This window comes from Caretta caretta, chromosome 25 (genome assembly GCF_965140235.1).
Source record: "Caretta caretta isolate rCarCar2 chromosome 25, rCarCar1.hap1, whole genome shotgun sequence".
Lineage (NCBI taxonomy): Eukaryota > Metazoa > Chordata > Testudines > Cheloniidae > Caretta > Caretta caretta.
Window position 1 is genome coordinate 4,362,939 of NC_134230.1, and position 21,018 is coordinate 4,383,956.

Genomic DNA, 21,018 nt, shown 5'->3' on the forward strand with positions numbered 1-21,018 from the left:
GTGGGGACCTAGCAATCTCTGCCAGAGAGATGTTTGAGCTGCTTCTCACCTCTCTACATGTCGCTGAATGGAAGGGATGGTGAGCTGGAAAGGTGGACCAAGCCCATTTGCACTGCCATTGAACCTTAAGAACCAGCTGGAGTTTCTGCTGCACCAGAAACATGCAGATGTGCACTTATGGGACTAGAAGGCAATCTGAACAGAAATAGACTATATTCTAAGATAGCTGATGGAGACTGTGGAGAGGGAGAAGAAAACCACTGTGAATGCCGAGCCACCACCAAGTGGGCCCCTGCAATTGCAGGTTCATTAAATCTGGGCCCCTTTGTTCAGCAAAGGGTCGAGACAGGAATGGAGAAAAAAAAAAATCACACAGCAATTTTACTTTGTTCCATGACCTTTCCAATCAAGACCACAAGCCACTTGCCTCCCCACTGCAAAGGGACGCTGCATTGTGTCTGTGCAGTCACCAGAGCAGAACTCCCCTCCACCCACCTTTCCTCCAGCTTGTGAAGCATGGCTCCAAGCAGGGAGACCCCAGACACCAGGACAGATAACCGCTGTCCCACTCCTCGGAAAAGCGATTGTTCCCCTTCCTTCTCCTTCCTGTACGTAACTAACCAGCCCTGACACTAACCCACCCTGATATGGCTCCTGTTTGTGGAGAGAAGGATGTTACTGTAACGGAAGTTTGATATCTTGAAGGACAAAACAGTTGCAATTTTGAAGAACCATTAATCTTGTACAAATGCCCTGTCCTCCACCTTGACCTTTCTACCCCCATCCTTGCTGTCCGCCAGTTGGCTGATGAACTCTCAGACCCAGGGGCAATACGATAGTTTGCTGATAATCTGTTCAATAACTTCTGCCATAAGCTTTATGGTGATTCATGGTAATTCAATAAAATGTTGAACGTCTTGGTCGGGAACCATTTTGGGGTTGGGAGAGGAGTAGCCTTCCAGTCCTGCATGCAGCCCTGGAGAAAGAGGGAGAGGATATTGGCGGGGTGGGTGGGATTTAAACTTACCAGCCTGGGGTTCTGGTTCCTGGTGAGTCTTGGGATCCTCTTCTGGCTCATCCAGAGGGGCTTGCTGAGCTGGTTCCTCAGGCAGAGATGCAGGATAACTTGCTCCTCCTCCGGGTCTACTGAGGCTGCCACCTCCACAATCCCCATTGCCTCCTCGCCCTGGGTTTAGATGATGACACCCATGGACCTGTGTCCAGTTGCCAGTATAGACCTGGCTGTAAGACGATGTGGCCCGTGAGGTTGAGGAGGGGGTTGAGAGTCACCTCAGGCTCTGTACTGGGGGCCCTAGAAAGCACTGGGTCCAACTCCTTGAAGAAGGGGCATATTGGAGAACTCCTTCTGGAGTGACTGCTGGAGTCTTTTGCCTTTCAGTTCCATGGCCTGACACGTTTTATCCGTTCCCAGCATTGAGCTAGTCTGGTGAATACCTACCTGCACCAACCTCTCTGAATCTTCCTGGTAAAGACGGATGTTCTTGGTGCTGTGGGAGAAGGTGTGGACAGTGAACTCCAATCACACATTGATGAGCAGGTGTGCTCAGCTGACCAGGTGGCAACTCTTGGAGCAGATTTCATGTTCGGTTATAGTGGTGAAAACAGTTCTGTGGAAAACTGTTCTGTAGTGGTCCGCACAGAACTGTTAATAAAGGGGGGGGGGGGTGTTCAGGACCTTTATAGATCTGGGTAAGGGTCAAGCAGGAAAGGGTTAGTGCATTGTGGGAATGGAGAACTAGGATCCGGTACACACCTCTTACCCCCATTCACACTACAAAATGACATGGCGTGTTCATGCTCATCGTGCTAGTGTTCTTAGAATCATACAATATCAGGGTTGGAAGGGACCTCAGGAGGTCATCTAGTCCAACCCCCTGCTCAAAGCAGGAACAATCCCCAACTAAATCATCCCAGCCAGGGCTTTGTCAAGCCTGACCTTAAAAATATCTAATGAAGGAGATTCTACCACCTCCCTAGGTAACGCATTCTAGTGTTTCACCACCCTTGTAGTGAAAAAGTTTTTCCTAATATCCAACCAAAACCTCCCCCACTGCAACTTGAGACCATTACTCCTTGTTCTGTCATCAGCGACCACTGAGAACAGTCTAGATCCATCCTCTTCGGAATCCCCTTTCAGGTAGTTGAAAGCAGCTATCAAATCCCCCCTCATTCTTCTCTTCTGCAGGCTAAACAATCCCAGCTCCCTCAGCCTTGCCTCATAAGTCATGTGTTCCAGTCCCCTAATCATTTTTGTTGCCCTCCGCTGGACTCTTTCCAATTTTTCCACATCCTTCTTGTAGTGGGGGGCCCAAAACTGGACACAGTACTCCAGATGAGGCCTCTCCAATGTCGAATAGAGGGGAACGATCACGTCCCTCGATCTGCTGGCAATGCCCCTCCTTATACATCCCAAAATGCCATTGGCCTTCTTGGCAACAAGGGCACACTGTTGACTCATATCCAGCTTCTCGTCCACTGTAACCCCTAGGTCCTTTTCTGCAGAACTGCTGCCGAGCCATTCGGTCCCTAGTCTGTAGCAGTGCATGGGATTCTTCCGTCCTAAGTGCAGGACTCTGCACTTGTCCTTGTTGAACCTCATCAGATTTCTTTTGGCCCAATCCTCCAATTTGTCTAGGTCCCTCTATATCCTATCCCTACCCTCCAGCGTATCCACCTCTCCTCCCAGTTTAGAGTCATCCGCAAACTTGCTGAGGGTGCAATCCACACTATCCTCCAGATCATTAATGAAGATATTGAACAAAACCGGCCCCAGGACCGACCCTTGGGGCACTCCGCTAGATACCGGCTGCCAACTAGACATGGAGCCAGGACTTCCCCCGATCGCCATGAGTTTTCAAAGATAATGGCCAACGACTCTGCAATCACATCCGTCAACTCCTTTAGCACTCTCGGATGCAGCATATCCGGCCCCATGGACTTGTGCTCATCCAGCTTTTCTAAATAGTCCTGAACCACTTCTTTCTCCATAGAGGGCTGGTCACCTCCTCCCCATGCCGTGCTGCCCAGTGCAGTAGTCTGGGAGCTGACCTTGTTCGTGAAGATAGAGGCAAAAAAAGCATTGAGTACTTTCACTTTTTCCACATCCTCTGTCACTAGGTTGCCTCCCTCATTCAGTTAGGGGCACACACTTTCCTTGACTTTCTTCTTGTTGCTAACATACCTGAAGAAACCCTTCTTGTTACTCTTCACATCTCTTGCTAGCTGAAACTCCAGGTGTTATTTGGCCTTCCTGATTTCACTCCTGCATGCCTGAGCAACATTTTTATACTCTTCCCTGGTCATTTGTCCAATCTTCCACTTCTTGTAAACTTCGTTTTTGTGTTTAAGATCAGCCAGGATTTCACTGTTATGGCAGGCGACCAGCTTGGCTTATTTACTATTCTTTCTACACATCGGGATGGTTTGTCCCTGTAACCTCAATAAGGATTCTTTAAAATACAGCCAGCTCTCCTGGACTCCTTTCCCCCTCATGTTATTCTCCCAGGGGATCCTGCCCATCAGTTCCCTGAGGGAGTCAAAGTCTGCTTTTCTGAAGTCCAGGGTCCGTATTCTGCTGCTCTCCTTTCTTCCCTGTGTCAGGATCCTGAACTCGACCATCTCATGGTCACTGCCTCCCAGGTTCCCATCCACTTTTGCTTTCCCTATTTATTCTTCCCAGTTTGTGAGCAGCAGGTCAAGAAGAGCTCTGCCCCTAGTTGGTTCCTCCAGCACTTGCATCAGGAAACTGTCCCCTACACTTTTCAAAAACTTCCTGGATTGTCTGTGCACCACTGTATTGCTCTCCCAGCAGATATCAGGGTTACTGAAGTCTCCCATGAGGGTCAGGGCCTGCGATCTAGTAACTTCTGTGGGTTGCCGGAAGAAAGCCTCGTCCACTTCATCCCCCTGGTCCGGTGATCTATAGCAGACTCCCACCACGACATCACCCTTGTTGCTCACACTTCTAAATTTAATCCAGAGACTCAGGTTTTTCTACAGTTTCATACTTGAGCTCTGAGCAGTCAAACTGCTCCCTTACATACAGTGCAGTTCTTGCTCCATGCACACCTCAAAACCAGTGTTTCTTTGGTTTAGATGTGGAAGGGAGGGGGTTCTGGCACAACCATGCACATAGAACCCTGTCCAGTCACCAGTGCAGACACAGCGTATGACATTCAGAGTCTTTGTCTGAGATATCCAGTCTGGAAAAGGAGGTGAAGGAGCAACAAACTGAGGCAACAGTGACTCCTTAAACTCCTTGTCCCTAGAGTCTGATACATAATGGTGTGAACAAAACAACTAGTATGTGGTCTCCACTCAAAGTTCTAATGAGTACATGGAACCTTTTACTTACCGTTGACCAACAGTTAAGGACTTTTCTACAGAAAGAAAGCCAAGACCCATAATTCTCTACCAGCAGTAGCAATGGTGGAAGATGTAGCACAGTGGTAACAAAGGGTAACAGACAGGGTTCAGCCCTTTGTTACCACTGTGCTACATCTTCCACCATAGTCACCACTGAGACAATTAATGGACTCAGCTTTCCTAGTGCACTCCCAGCACAATCATGCAACCTCATTAGTATTTATATACAGCAAGAGATATCACTTACTTGTCATCTTTCTTCAAAAAGACACCAGCATAAGGCTGGGCAAGGCGAACTTTTCTCCTCAGCAGCTCCACCAGCTTCTTATTTTTCACCTAGGATAGCAATGAGTTTTAAGTAAAAATTCAGAGCAGGCTTCGCAGAAGCTTTCAGCTCCTGTCACACAGGAAGGATGGGCTTGTGGTTACAGACCAGGACTGAATTAGGAAATCTAATCTGGGCTACCTTCCCAACTCTGGTACAGACATCCTGAGACCTTCAGCAAGCCACTCGAGTTCTTTCTGACCCATCAGTCACATACACAGCTGTGAAGCATGGCTGTTGGGTAACACTGTGATACACTAGCTTTTCTTGCCTGTACTGACACCCTACACAAGCAAGAAAAGCATGTTGGAGAACCTTGGGAGCTTCTAAACTAAAACATGGTTACAACATGGGTTCTGGTTTCCTGTAAAACATGAAATCAAGAGTAGGAATAAGTGGTCAATTTTCCCCATGGCTAAAGATTAACAGTGAGTACTACATAGCTCCATACGAGGTCCAGGCTTGTTTAACATTTATTTAAAACTCAGAAAAGGGAATGAGCAGCAAGGCGGCAAAATTTGCAGATGACACAAATTTGTTGAAGTTAGAACATCAGAAACACTTAACTAAACTAGATGACTGGGCAACACAATGGCAGATGAAATTCAGTAATGGTAAGTGCAAAGTAACACACTAAGCTTTCTTGGGGCCCAGTCCAAGGCTGTGGAACAAACTCCCTCAGGAACTATTGGGCATCACAAACCTCTCCCAGTGCACTTCTTTGACCTGCCTTCTCTAACAAATATATAGCAACATATACACATACAAATTTTAAAATCAATGTACTCCCTGCACGGACTTGTCCGTCTGGGAAGAAGATGAGAAACACGTGACATGTTAGTTACATTCCTTAATCCATTACTGAATGGTGCTCAAACACTACACTGATGAGCACAGTACAAGAACCTATAGAGAATGGAACAGACATCTTTAAGGCAAATTTGTTCTCTTGGCTATTTGGAATGTATCTGCCCTTCCTAGACAGACATTGGGCACAGTGAGTACTGATGAATATTGAGAACTCCAGCAAGGGAGGGAATTTCTCAGTGTATGTGTTAATTCAGATTCAAGCTAGGTAAAGATACTAAGGAAGTATGAGAAATTATTAAAAGGAATATAAATATTTAAGATAAGTAAACATTAAAGTTTCCCTAGGCAAGTTATTATGATACATGAACAAAATCTTTTTTAAAAAAATTTCACTTCACAGCTTTTGTCTTACTACATCTTAAAAAAGGCAAAGAAACTTCCTCTCCTTCCAATCCTCTTCCCCCTAGATGTGCAAGGCATACTGCTCCAAGCAAATTCTCCTATTCCATTCCTTAATGGCTCCACAACCAAAACAAGAGCCATGAGCGCGCTCCAAAAATTAAAACAGCGCATGCAAAAGTGTGTAACTTCTGTTTGCCTTCTCTATACAACAGTCAGTTTTTAACATTCGCTGCAGAACAAGTGCTACTGAAAAACCAGTCATCACAACTCTCTCATTATAGTGCTCCTGAAATTGAAGTGTTGTGCAAATTCTACAATGAGCTCTTGGTTGATCTAATGCAGTCCCTGTTTTGCCTTGATACTGCTATTTCTGTTAATCAACACTTCGTATTCTGTCCTGCTATCGATGCCAGTGTAGGAAGTCTGTGGGACTACAGGATTACAAAACCAACAAGAAAAATAAAAACCAGCCTTCAGAGAGCTTGAGTTTCAAAAAGATCAAGGCCAAAATCCCATCCTTGCCTGTAAATGACATTGAGCTGTTGAAGTGAAATATAGTCAGGGAAAGGGAATCAGCTTCAATCACTCTCCAAGCTATTCCACTCCAAATCTGTTCAGAATGGCAAACCTACAGTTTACAGCAGGTGTAGTCAATAGGCAGCCCACAGGCCTGTAGCCAGACAGCCAGCCCTCCCCAGACCAGCATTGCTGGAAACACAGGAGGAAGCCGGAACAGGGCACTTAACATATATTCCAGCACAGCCTTTGAAGCTGTGAAAAGCACAGGTGTGCTGCTACAATGTGCCTCTGGGAACAGATACTAGGATTAAGCTCACAGCAGGCAGAGGCCCTGTGACAGACATGGCTCTTAGCCCCTACTAAATAGCGTGATGCACACACACCAACATCCTAGGTGGGAAAATATTTACCCTGATAAAAGAAATGTTCAGTAGTCGAAACTTATTGTTTCTCTCCCTTGCAAGTGTAAACTACTCTTGCGAAAGCTGGCATCACCCAGACAGACCAGCCTCAATTTGGCATAAGAAAGGAGAAAGAGAATAAAGGAGTACAGAGGTATAAGTAGGGGACCTACAGCACCATGATTTTTGAGTGCTTTTCACTATCTATCTGCTGGTCAGATAAGTGACAGCCTCCCAAGGCTTCTGCAGCTAAGAGGGTCCCTAAGCCTTGTCCCTTATTCATCTTTCCGCGGAATTGAGTGACCGATCCTGGCTTGGCACCGCTGGAATCGAGAGATGCAAGGAGGGTAAGAAGCACCCACACCTGATCTCCTATCTTTAGTGTACACATATTTTGAAATAGAGCTCTATACTTTGTTTTCTTTCTTTGGGATTGTGGCTTCAGTTTTGTAACTTGTTTGTGTGTGTAACATCTCTACATTAAAATAAGTAGGCACTAGCAATTTTGTAACCACATGATTAGAATCTAGCTTAATAAATTTTGGTAACCATTTGTGCATAAGCCTGACTTGTTTTCTCTGGTTTACTGTAAAGCAACCAACACAATTAAAGAACCTCAGCCGTTTTGGCTCTAAAGCCTGGCCATTAGGTGAGAGTACTAAGAGCCTAGCGTTGAGTTGTGCCGCCTCCACGGGGCAAACTCTTGGGGCACCTGTCAGTCAATCCTGGCTGCCCGCTGCGAAGGAGCTCTGAGCTCTAGCAGTTGAAGTCACGGGTGTGGAGAGGCTCTTAGTGCTGCCATTGGGGCACCAGTCAGTCAGTACTGACTGCCCGCTGCGAAGGAGCTCTGAGCTCTAGCAGTTAAAGTCACGGGTGGTTAGGACCTTGGGGCATCCGTCAGTCTAGCCCGGGCTGCCCGCCGCGAAGGGACAGTGCGTCCTAGCGGTTAAAGTCACGGATGGTATAAACGGGCATAGCTGGCACCTCACCAAACATCCTTGGCCGTCGGCTAACAGGGCCATATCCAGACCAGACACTTTTAAATGGACTGCATGGACTGAAGCCGAGCAGAAGCAGGCAGAAAGAATGTTGCACAGGCAACCTAAATATTGGCATTTTTTTAACTTTTAAGTACTGGAATTTGCAACGTAAATAGGCTTCTTCTAACAGTTATGATTAGGGCTCCATGTCTGTCACACAGGTTGCAGAATTCACGGATTCTGTGACTTTCTAGGACTTCTGCAGCAGCAGCCGCCACAGCTTGGCAGCCCCTGGCAACAGTCCTGGGGGTGGCCGGATCAGCGGCAGCTCAGCGGCCCCTGATGCTGCTGGCCCTGGCCCTGCCCCTCCAAAGTGCCCCCAACCAGCGGCTCTCCCCCGGGGTTTTCCTCCAGAGCAGTGGTGGCGCACCCCTGCCAGGGGCGGTGGCTTCCCCCCACCACCCGAGCAGCAGTGCTCCCCCCGGACCCTCCCAGGAACGGCAGCTCCACCCCTCCAGCTGGTATTTATAGTACAAGTCATGGACCATGATTTTTTATTTATTGCCTGTGACCTGTCCATGACTTATTAAAAATACCCATGTCTAAATCGTAGCCTTAGTTATACCTTTTTTTTTTTTTTTGCACAAGACCCCCCAGCCTCATTCAGTGAAAAGATGGAACATGCCTTGGGAATTACATCAACTCTGTGTAATGACTGAGGCTGTTTGCAGGATCTCAGTCTCATTTGCTCTAGAAGCTGAAAGGTTTATACTAGGGCTGTTGATTAATCAGCTTTAACTCACACGATTAAAAAAAAATTTATCTTGATCAATCACACTGTTAAACAATAAAATACCAATTGAAATTTATTAAATATTTTTCTATTTTTTCTACATTTTCAAATATATTGATTTCTATTACAACACAGAATACAAAGTGTACAGTGCTCACTTTATATTTTTTATTACAAATATTTGCATTGTACACAAGAAAATATTTTTCAATTCACTTCATACAAGTATTGTAGTGCAATCTCTATCATGAAAGTGTAATTTACAAATGTAAAAAGAAAAGGAGTACTTGTGGCACCTTAGAGACTAACCAATTTATTTGAGCATGAGCTTTCGTGAGCCACAGCTCACTTCATCAGATGTGTACCGTGGAAACTGCAGCAGACTTTATATACATACAGAGAATATGAAACAATACCTCCTCCCACCCCACTGTCCTGCTGGTAATAGCTTATCTAAAGCGATCAACAGGTGGGCCATTTCCAGCACAAATCCAGGTTTTCTCACCCTCCACCCCCCCACACAAATTCACTCTCCTGCTGGTGCTAGCCCATCCAAAGTGACAACTCTTTACATAATTCTTGACATCTGATTTGTGTCCATTTATTCTTTTACGTAGAGACTGTCCAGTTTGACCAATGTACATGGCAGAGGGGCATTGCTGGCACATGATGGCATATATCACATTGGTGGATGTGCAGGTGAACGAGCCTCTGATAGTGTGGCTGATGTTATTAGGCCCTGTGATGGTGTCCCCTGAATAGATATGTGGGCACAATTGGCAACGGGCTTTGTTGCAAGGATAAGTTCCTGGGTTAGTGGTTCTGTTGTGTGGTATGTGGTTGTTGGTGAGTATTTGCTTCAGGTTGCGGGGCTGTCTGTAGGCAAGGACAGGCCCCCCCCCCCAGATATTCTGGTTTAACTTGGATTTAAACTTGGAGAGTGGTCAGTTTAGATGAGCTATTACCAGCAGGAGAGTGAGTTTGTGTGTGTATGGGGGTGGGGGGGGAAGTGAGAAAACCTGGATCTATGCAGGAAATAGCCCGACTTGATTATGTAAAGAGTTGTCACTTTGGATGGGCTATAGCACCAGCAGGAGAGTGAATTTGTGTGGGGGGGTGGAGGGTGAGAAAACCTGGATTTGTGCTGGAAATGGCCCACCTGTTGATCACTTTAGATAAGCTATTACCAGCAGGACAGTGGGGTGGGAGGAGGTATTGTTTCATATTCTCTGTATGTATATAAAGTCTGCTGCAGTTTCCACGGTACACATCTGATGAAGTGAGCTGTGGCTCACGAAAGCTCATGCTCAAATAAATTGGTTAGTCTCTAAGGTGCCACAAGTACTCCTTTTCTTTTTGCGAATACAGACTAACACGGCTGTTCCTCTGAAACCTTTACAAATGTAGATTTTTTTGTTACATAACTGCACTTAATGTAAAACTTTAGAGCCTACACGTCCACTCAGTCCTACTTCTTGTTCAGCCAATTGCTAAGCCAAACAAGTTTGTTTATATTTACAGGAGATACTGCTGACTAGTTCTTATTTACAATGTCACGTGAAAGTGAGAACAGGCATTCACTTGGCACTGTTGTAGCTGGCTTCACAAGGTATTTACGTGCCAGATATGCTAAACTTTAGTATGCCCCTTCATGCTTCAGCCACCATTCCAGAAGACGTGCTTCCATGCGGATGATGCTCGTTAAAAAAATAATGCATTAATTAAATTTGTGACTGAACTCCTTTGGGAAGAACTGCATGTCTCCTGTTCTGTTTTACCAACATTCTGCCACATATTTCATGTTATAGCAGTCTCAGATGATGACTCAGCACATGTTCGTTTTAAGAACACTTTCACAGCAGATTTGACAAAATGCAAAGAAGGTACCAATGTGAGATTTCTAAGGAGAGATACAGCATTCAACCCAATGTTTAAGAATCTGAAGTGCCTTCCAAAATCTGAAAGGGATGAGCTGTGGAGCATGCTTTCAGATGTCTTAAAAAAGCAACACTCTGATGCGGAAACTACAGAACCCAAACCACCAAAAAAGAAAATCAACCTTCTGCTGGTGGCATCTGACTCAGATGATGAAAATGAACATACGTCAGTCTGCTCTCCTTTGGATCATTATTGAGCAGAACCCATCATCAGCATGGACACATGTCCTCTGAAATGGTGGCTGAAGCGTGAAGGGACACATGAATCTTTAGCTCATATGGCACGAAAATATCTTGCAATGCCGGCTTATAACAGTGCCATGTGAACACCTGATCTCACTTACAATGTCACCTGAAAAGAAGACGTGGGCAGCATTTTCTCCTGCAAATTGTAACCAAACTTGTTTGTCTGAGCGATTGGCGGAAGTAGGATTGAGTGGACTTGTAGGCTCTAAAGTTTTAGATTATTTTTGAATGCAGTTATTTTTTGTACATAATTCTACATTTGTAAGTTCAACTTTCATTACACAGAGAACTTGTATTAGGTGAACTGAAATATACTTTTTTTGGTTTTTTACAGTGCAATTATTTGTAATCAAAATATAAAGTGAGCACTGTACACTTTGTATTCTGTGTTGTAATTAAAATCAATATATTTGAAAATTTAGGAAACATCCAAAAATATTTAAATAAATAGTATTCTATTATTGTTTAGTCGCGTGATCAATCGCACAATTACTTTTTTTAATCACCTGACAGCCCTAGCTTATACAGAACAAAGCAAGGGACTGCACAAAGAGAAAGGATGGTCCAGCAGTTAAACAGGTGAATGTCACACAAGAGAACTCAATTTTATCTCTGCCACAGAGTTCCTATGTGATGTATATAAGTCACTTAAGCCAAACTTTCACAGGTTGTCACTAACTGTGTTCTTCATTTTCTGGATGCCCAACCTCTGATACCAGAGGCCTGATTTGCAGAAGCATTGAACACCCACAATTGCAACAGAAGTTGTTTAGACCTGTGGCTGCTCAGTGCGTCTGGCAGTAAGGCAATGTGATCAGGAGGAATAAGCACACGGTTGGGAATCACTGACATTGTGTGGCCTCAGGCATCTGTCTCAGGTTCCCCAGCTGTACATTAGTAAGGCACCCAGCTACTACAGTGATGAGCACCTTAGAAGAGACAACGAAGAAATGAATAATTACATTTTTGGAGTAGGGTTCTATTTGTGTTAGTAAATAGTTTGAAGCTACACACTGAATGTTGAGATGAGGACAGAAGGAATACTTAACAGACGCCTCATCCCCAGAGCACCATCCATCCAGTGCACTGAATGAATGAGGTATGGAACCTAGTATAGCATCACGTAATTAAAGGCTACCATTAATGCATATATACAGGCTTATCAGAATTTGATTTTTTAAAATAATTTTGAGGCATGATAATGTTCTTTAAAAAGAAAAGGAGGACTTCTGGCACCTTAGAGACTAATAAATTTATTTGAGCATGAGCTTTCGTGAGCTACAGCTCATAAACCTATGTTTAAGTCTTTTTTTTCTATTTGTGTCTATGTCAATATTCACAGCTACACAAAATTATGGATTAAGTGTTTTTTAAAATGTTTATATACACATGTGGGAAATTACAAATGAATCAGACAATCCAGGAATCGGAAAATTACTTAATGATAGTAGACACTGAGCTTTTTAACCATTAAAACACAAACTGTCATGACGTGTTAGAATATACAAAGTAAATATCCTTAAGTCAAACCAGTAAATTCTCAAGCAGCAATTTTATTGCTTTTTCTATTAGTAAATTTCTATCATCATCCATGGAATTATTTTCTCATAGATTTGAGTGGGTGTATGGTGAACTTGACATTTACCAACACTTATTAATAAAAATTAAATCCTTCCAGACCTACCGATTTTCAAGGGGGCAGAATGAATGTTGCACAAGAAACCCAAATTCTGGCATTTCCTAATATTTGAGTGTTTAACTTTGAAACCCAAACATTTTAATATAGTATTTATGAACATAATTATGATAACCATACAAGAATCAAAACTTACATTGGTCTGACTCTTGATATTTTTACTCCAAGATTAGCATCAATAAAACTGTCAATACAGCACTACCAGGTGCTAAGAATCAATATTTACACATTCCAAATGCTTAATATCCACAAAATAAAGTCCGTCCATCCATCCTCCCTCCTGACTCAAACAGCATATTCAGTTTCAGATTTAGATGTGTTGTTAAACACCTGCAAATCGTGTGATAAGGGTGCCAAACCACACAGCTGTAGAAAAAAGTAGGACATATTCCAAAGTGAACATGGCCAGGCATATAACTAGAAAGGCCACTATCACGGTCAGCATGCCCCAAAACGTGACACACTCTCTCTCTGAGAGGTTTCAGAGTAACAGCCGTGTTAGTCTGTATTCACAAAAAGAAAAGGAGTACTTGTGGCACCTTAGAGACTAACCAATTTATTTGAGTATGAGCTTTCGTGAAAGCACAAAAGCTCATGCTCAAATAAATTGGTTAGTCTCTAAGGTGCCACAAGTACTCCTTTTCTTTTCTCTCTCTGAGGTTTCTTTGGTGTTTTTTGACTGAAAGATGCAACCATAGAAGTAAGTAATTGTCAAGATTCCTTCCCCGCTCTGAACTCTAGGGTACAGATGTGGGGACCTGCACGAAAGACCCCCTAAGCTTATTTATTGCTTACTAACTCTTTACAGGAGTTCTGACCTGCATTCCTGCTCTGGTCCCGGCAAAAGCATCACACAGACAGAGAGAACCCTTTGTCTCTCCCCCCCAAGCTTTGAAAGTATCTTATCTCCTCATTGGTCACTTTGGTCAGGTGCCAGCGAGGTTATCTTAGCTTCTTAACCCTTTACAGGTGAAAAGGTTTTTCCTCTGGCCAGGAGGGATTTTAAAGTGTTTACCCTTCCCTTTATATTTATGACAGTAATAAACTATGGAAATGAGACTCATCACTGCCACTTTAAGGACATCAGGAATACATCATGTTCACATACATGTGAACATGTGCACCCAAGGCTGAATCAAGGACAAATCACTATGGTAATAAAAACAGATGAAAAGAAGATTTACAGTCAGCGTAAGCACTGATATTCAAGGACAGCCTAAAATTTACTTGGTAAATCTAGCTGCAGTGCAATCTCCAACTGCCACAAGTTGGTTTTATATAGTGGTAAACAAGATGAACAGCTGGAACTGGGAAGACATAAAATAAACTAACTATGCAAGTCCTCTGCCTCTCGGTCCAAGAGGCTAAGCAAAGTTCTCTCTGGACTCCTGTTTTTGTGCCCTGCCTAGTCACATGGCCCTAGTGTACCCCTCTCCTTCCTTTAACCTTCTTTTGACTTACACAAGGCCACATTATAGCTCTGCCACAGACTTGCTAACAGAACCCAAGAATCCTGGCTCCCTGCCCCTACTAATGCTTCCAGTCTTGGGCTTGTCTACAGACAAAAGTTCTTCTGCTTTAACTATATATGAGACAGCAAATAAGCTATGCCGGCCCCTAAAATGACCCATTACCCCAGTATAACTGCAAGCATACTAGGGGTTGTACCAGTATAACTATTTCATTCAAGAATCACACCCCTAACCGAGGGCATGGTTATACTGGAAACTTCAAAGTGCTGTCGCAGGGGTGCTCCCACGGCTGCGCTTTGAAGCACAAGTGTGGTCATTTTTCACTCCCCTGAGCCAGCAAGTTAGAGCGCTATAAAATTAAGTGTAGACAAGCCCTGGGTTACTCTACCAAATCTGTGCATAGACCAGGGCACAGCATCAACTGCAACAGGTGACACCTTAGAGACTAACCAATTTATTTGAGCATAAGCTTTCGTGAGCTACAGCTCACTTCATCGGATGCATGTAGCTCACGAAAGCTTATGCTCAAATAAATTGGTTAGTGTCTAAGGTGCCACAAGTACTCCTTTTCTTTTTGCGAATACAGACTAACACGGCTGCCACTCTGAAACCTGCAATAGGTGGGCTCCCAGAAAGGCATGCTCATCTTCTACATGACTGGGATGCAGCAAGGGTGGGGTTTTAATATGACTTTGCCAGTCCACATCCTCCCATTCTAGGCCAGCAGAGAGCTCCTCTCCCTCTGTGTGGATCCAGAAGCTTTAGCTCACATTGCAGGGTCACAGGCTTCCGGGCCAGGCAATCTGTCTCCCCAGAGCTGGCAGGGTGCAAAGGAGGTGGGAGGGTCTGTGCCCCTGCAGCACGGTCCCTTTACCTCCACGCACTAGGCAAAGGGGTAGAGAGGAGCTAGGGCCGACCCAGCGCCAGGGGGTGTCCGTGGCTCTGCCGGGAAAAAGGATGCAGTGCGCAGCCCTGGGAGAGGAGAAAGGGTCCCAAGCACTGCGATGAAATGGAGAAGGGGGCAGCGGGCGGTGAGCAGGGCACACGGGATGGCGTCCCAGACCCCAGGCATGAGAGCCGGGCAGGCGCAAGGGATGGGGGGAGCCGGGCGGCTGTCGGCCCGGAGGAGGCGCGCCGGCTGCCCGCGGAGTCCGGCCCCCGTTACCTCCAGGATCTTGATGAAGCGCGGGAAGACGGGGTTGCGCGTCACGGCGATGAGCGGCACGTTGGGGAAGCGCTCGGGGATGAGCAGCGGGGTCAGCGCCGTCATGGCCGGGGGGGCCCCGGCGGGATCGGCCCCGCCGCCCCCGCCGTCCTCGGCTCCGCCGCTCTCCAGCCCGTCCCCGCCGCCCAGGCTGCCCAGGCCACGCAGGCGTCGCCGGGGCCCGACGCTGAGGCCGGCGGGGGGAGACGGGGCCGGGCCCCGCGGAGCCCACAGCGCCCACGGGGAGGCGGAGGAGCAGGCCGCGTACAGCCGCCGCCGCGCTGGACCGAGCGGGGCAAGGCCCCCGGGCAGCCCCGGCCGCCAGCAGCGCCACAGCCGCAGGTAGCGGGCCGCCGCCATGCCGCCGGCGTGCGCTCCGCGCCACCCCTCAGCCCCGCCCCGTAGGCGGTCGCGCACATATGACGAATGCACGCGTCTCCCACAGGGCCCATCGCTGCGCGTGCGCAGAAATGCCAACTCGGGTGACGGCGCCAATGCGCAAGCGCCGGGAGGGAGGTAGCGTGCACGCGTGGTACGATGGGCCCTGTCCCGGTCACCTGATCCGTCCCTTGTCGCCCAGTTCCAGCTTCTGACGAAGAGAGATCAGGGCACCTCGTGGGCGTTGACTCCCGCGTCACCCGCCCCCCGCAACGTCCTTGGGCCACTGCCTGGCCCCGCCCCCCAGCTCCCTCAGGACCTGCACCAGGTGGCCCCGCCCCCCAGCTCCCTCAGGACCCGCCCCACCTGGCCCCGCCCCCCAGCTCCCTCAGGACCTGCCCCACCTGGCCCCGCCCCCCAGCTCCCTCAGGACCTGCCCCGCCCCACAGAATCTTGGGAGATCAGGGCTGGAAGGGACCTCAGGAGGTTCTAGTCCAGCCCCCTGCTCAAAGCAGGACCATCCCCAACTAAACCATCCCAGCAGGGCTCTGTCAAGCCGGGCCTTAAAAACCTCTAAGGATGGAGATTCCACCACCCCCCTCAGTAACCCATTCCAGGGCTTCACCACCCTGCTATTCAAATAGTTTTTCCTAATATCCAACCTAGACCTCCCCCACTGCAACTTGAGACCATTACTCCTCGTTCTGTTCTCATTGCTACCACTGAGAACAGCCGAGCTCCAGCCTCTTTGGAACCCCCCTTCAGGTAGATGAGAAGGATGTGAAAAAATTGGAAAGCGTCCAGCGAAGGGCTACAAAAATGATTAGGGGACTGGAACACATGACTTATGAGGAGAGGCTGAGGGAACTGGGATTGTTTAGTCTGCGGAAGAGAAGGATGAGGGGGGATTTGATAGCTGCTTTCAACTACCTGAAAGGGGGTTCCAGAGAGGATGGCTCTAGACTGTTCTCAGTGGTAGCAGATGACAGAACGAGGAGTAATGGTCTCAGATTGCAGTGGGGGAGGTTTAGGTTGGATATTAGGAAAAACTTTTTCACTAGGAGGGTGGTGAAGCACTGGAATGCGTTACCTAGGGAGGTGGTAGAATCTCCTTCCTTTGAAGTTTTAAAGGTCAGGCTTGACAAAGCCCTGGCTGGGATGATTTAGTTGGAGATTGGTCCTGCTTTGAGCAGGGGGTTGGACTAGATGACCTCCTGAGGTCCCTTCCAACCCTGATATTCTATGATTCTATGATAGTCTCCATATGCACATGGTGTGAGAGCAATTTGAATATTAAAGTAAGCTATTTACTGGGAGGCTGAATCTGAAAGAGCTCCTTGACCAAACAATCCTAAACTTCTAGCACTATTTCCTCCCTTGGCTCTGGTGAGGCATACAGTCAATCTGAGTATACCTGTGGATGCCAGAACACTGAAATAAGAGCTCTTAATGAAAAAGCTCACTACCCAGGGCAAAACTTCCCAAAGGAGTAGTAGTGTGCACAAGTTTCAGAGTAACAGCCGTGTTAGTCTGTATTCGCAAAAAGAAAAGGAGGACTTGTGGCACCTTCGAGACTAACCAATTTATTTGAGCATAAGCTTTCGTGAATTACAGCTCACTTCATCGGATGCATACTGTGGAAAATACAGAAGATGTTTTTATACACACAAACCATGAAAAAATGGGTGTTTATCACTACAAAAGGTTTTTTTCTCCCCCCACCCCACTCTCCTGTTGGTAATAGCTTATCTAAAGTGATCACTCTCCTTACAATGTGTGTGATAATCAAGGTGGGCCATTTCCAGCACAAATAACTTAGGCTTGAATAGAGACTGGGAGTGGCTAAGTCATTATGCAAGGTCACCTATTTCCCCTTGTTTTTTCCTACCTCCTCCCCACTCCGTTTCTCAGTTTCTCAGACGTTCTTGTTAAACCCTGGATTTGTGCTGGAAATGGCCCACCTTGATTATCATACACATTGTAAGGAGAATGATCACTTTAGATAAGCTATTACCAGCAGGAGAGTGGGGTGGGGGGAGAGAAAACCTTTTGTGGTGATAAACACCCATTTTTTCATGGTTTGTTGTATAAAAGCATCTTCTGTATTCTCCACAGTACGCATCCGATGAAGTGAGCTGTAGCTCACGAAAGCTTATGCTCAAATAAATTGGTTAGTCTCTAAGGTGCCACAAATCCTCCTTTTCTTTTGGTGTGCACAGTGGCAGGCATTCTTGGCAATCTGCCAAGGCAGGAGTTGAACTCACTATCCTTGAGTATTTTGCCCTGAGTGCTCCAATAACGCTGAGAGCAATCAACCTCTATGCACATTTTCCATTGCACGTATGCAAATCACTCTCTGCTGTATGTTGCCCAGATGCTAGTTTGTAGTGCTAACTTTAAGTGTTTTATTGCTCCCCTGGAAGGGCAGTGGGTGCAGGGCATGAGCTCAGATCCAATCCCATTGAGTGAGAGCAGTCTGGGGAGGCCCAGTACCAGAGTTGGAGACTGCAGGTATATGCAAGAAAACATTCTAAGAACTGGACAATTTAATGGTCACATTTTAGGGGCACTTTATCTTTAAAATTGCTCAGATTACCTCAGCTTGGACCAGTAACTTTCTCCCATGCCCTGCTGAAGCACGGTTGTCAATTGGTATGGAATTGTAAAAGGCAGCTGGAAAAGGCAGCTTTTAAACGGTAAACTAGTCTCAGCCTTAGCTCTAGTAGCCCATTGATAATCAACACAAGGGATTGATGTTACTTAGATATTAAGCATCACCTAAACATGAGAGTGAAGTCCTGGCCCCATTGAGGTCAGTGACAATGCTTCCATTGATTTTAATGGAGCCAGGATTTTACTCTGTGTCTGTCGGCAGAGTGATGGACAGCACAAAGGCATAGCCAGGTTGAAGTAGGTTCCCCTTTGTGCATACACAGCTCTTTGTCCTGGCTGTGGAAACCTAAGGCACCACCACAAATTCCCCTTTGGTGAGGGGCTGTGTTGCTGTCCTGTTTGGCAGGCCCTTATGGCCAAGGAAAAGCTCTTGCAACAGCGCTGGGACTTTATGCTGTTGCCGCAGGGGTTCTGTCAGTTTTTCCAAAGGCTCTAAAATCTGCACACAGGCAGTTGCCTAAGAAAAGGCTTCTTATGTGACTTTGGACATGTTACTGAGACCTGCATAGAGCATCACCTGCAGCCCAGGAGGATATGGGAGGAAGGATGGGCTTGTGTGTAAGGCCCTGCCCTGCTCAGGCACACTGGCATCTCTTCCTCACATCATGGGACCTTGGCCAACTTTCCCTATCTGGTGGCTAGTTGGACTCTCCGGGGGCTTCTGGTGCTGAGCATAGGATTCAGGAGGCAATTGCATGGTGCAGTGTCTAAAGCTCGGGTGGAGCAGGCGTTTGCTTGGGAGGGGGTGAGAGACATTGGGGGATATTTGGGTAGGCAGCAAGCCTGGGGGGCACAGTGCTGAGCTTCTAGGGTGACAGTAGCTATGACCATGTGAGCAGTGGGAATGAGGGGGAAGAGAAACCCTGCAAACCCTCCCTCCAGTCAGGAGCATTCTGAGGCCCACACAGCCCTGAGACAAGGAGTGGAGCTGAGAATGGGCAGGCTCAATGCATGGCTTGGGCACACAGCCCTGAGATCCAGTGGGGAGCAGAGAATGGGAAGATTTGGTGCATATCACGGGAGTGCAGGGCTGAGACTTACTAGGGCTGGCTAATTCTGTGGTGAGGAGTGGCCCTGAAGCCTATTTTGACTGGTACAGGGTTTTGACCAAACTGGGTTCTGAGGAGCTTTCAAAGGCTATGTTACATCAGACAGAGCGGAGCAGAGGAGGAGGGGTTGGGTACATTATGGGCTCAGGGACAAGTGTTGTACTTGGTGTAATTGTTGTTTTGACTGACAATAGTGAGTACACTCCAGGAATTTCTGGAGCTGCAATAGCAACACAATTCACTGCATTCCCGTCCCTATGCAGAATTTGCCAAAATATGTTACAGTCCCCACAGATGCCTCTCAATGGTGCCTACAGCTTAGAATGGGGTGGGTCACGTAGGTTAGTGACATGGGACCTCTTCTTGCTGCTGCTCTCTTGTTCTGTGGAATCACAGCATTTGCTATATCTATATAGAAAGGCTCTAGCTGTCACAGCTGCAAAGAAAACCTTCAGCACGTGAACTGAATGTGGCAACTTCCTGAGTCTGGAAGGGAGCCTGAACCAAGAGATATGAGGAACTGCCCCTAGCATTAGCTCAGATGCCCAATGATGATACTTTAGGCTTGGATTTTTCAAATGAGCGTAAGGGAGCTAGGCACTGAAGTGTCAGTGGAAATTAGGTGCCTAACTCCTCTAGCCCTTTTGAAAATCCAACCCCCCCATGCCAGCATAATTATTTTATTGCTGCTCAAAGCATTTCAGGTGAAGGCTGATCACAGATCAGTGCAATGGTTTGTAGTAAATTGTATTTATAGCTGCATAATGTATGTTCAGATTGTCCTGCCAGGAATGCAGGGAAAGGGGAGCCCCACAGCCCTGTTTACCCATCAGCAACGGGCTGCAGCTTCCTGAGCTGGCCAAGTAACTTCTGCTAGCTGGCAGCAAGTACCAGTCGTGCTGCTACAGCACAGTGGGGCTGGCGGGAGGGCTGATTCGTGTGCTGGCTGGTGCAGAGAGACGGGCGATTTGATTAGGGAGGGGTGAGGTACTTCTGGATTCCCAGTGCCTGTTACTGTCCCCACAAAGATAAGCAGAAAGGGTGTGCGGCTGTGCTGTGTGGGAAGTGTCACCTGAGCTCTGCATTTCCTGCTTTGCTAATGTTTGTGTTTATTCTTTTCTTGTAATGCCAATATTCTTTTGGGGCCTGAACTACGATTTTCCTGGTGCTCCAACACTTGACCCTGGGGAATTAAACTCTCCCATTGTGGAAGGGCATGAGGAGCACAGCACAATTATCATTCGTTATGAGCCTCCCAAGAGATGATTGTGGCCAGTGATCAGGAGTTCCAGTGCCAATGACCGGAGAGGCCAGTAAGTGACAGTCAGCAGGACAACAGTGGAGTTGACACTCTACACCCCAGGGGAGCGCCCTGTAACTCCCATATTCCTCATTTGTATATAATTGTTATATTGCATATAAAGCAGGCCGTGTGAGGTATCAGGGGACAGAGAGAAATCTGATGAGGTTCAACAAGGACAAGTGCAGAGTCCTGCACTTAGGACGGAAGAACCCAATGCACAGCTACAGACTAGGGACCGAATGGCTAGGCAGCAGTTCTGCAGAAAAGGACCTAGGGGTTACAGTGGATGAGAAGCTGGATATGAGTCAACAGTGTGTCCTTGTTGCCAAGAAGGCTAACGGCATTTTGGGCTGTATAAGTAGGGGCATTGCCAGCAGATCTAGGGACATGATCATTCCCCTCTATTCGACATTGGTGAGGCCTCATCTGGAGTACTGTATCCAG

General features: G+C 46.8%; 1 protein-coding gene across 1 annotated transcript in view; it reads right to left on the minus strand.

Moving 5' to 3' along the window:
* The window catches only part of LONP1 (lon peptidase 1, mitochondrial), a 56,238-nt gene extending 40,719 nt beyond the window's left edge, over positions 1-15,519 (minus strand). Inside the window, exons 1-2 of the mRNA XM_048830692.2 lie at positions 15,133-15,519; positions 4,634-4,722 (exon numbers count right to left, since the gene is read on the minus strand). Of these exons, the coding sequence (XP_048686649.2) occupies positions 4,634-4,722; positions 15,133-15,237 (194 nt within the window). The 5' untranslated portion in view covers positions 15,238-15,519. The remainder of the gene's footprint in view (positions 1-4,633; positions 4,723-15,132) is intronic.
* Between the last annotated feature and the right edge of the window lie 5,499 nt (positions 15,520-21,018).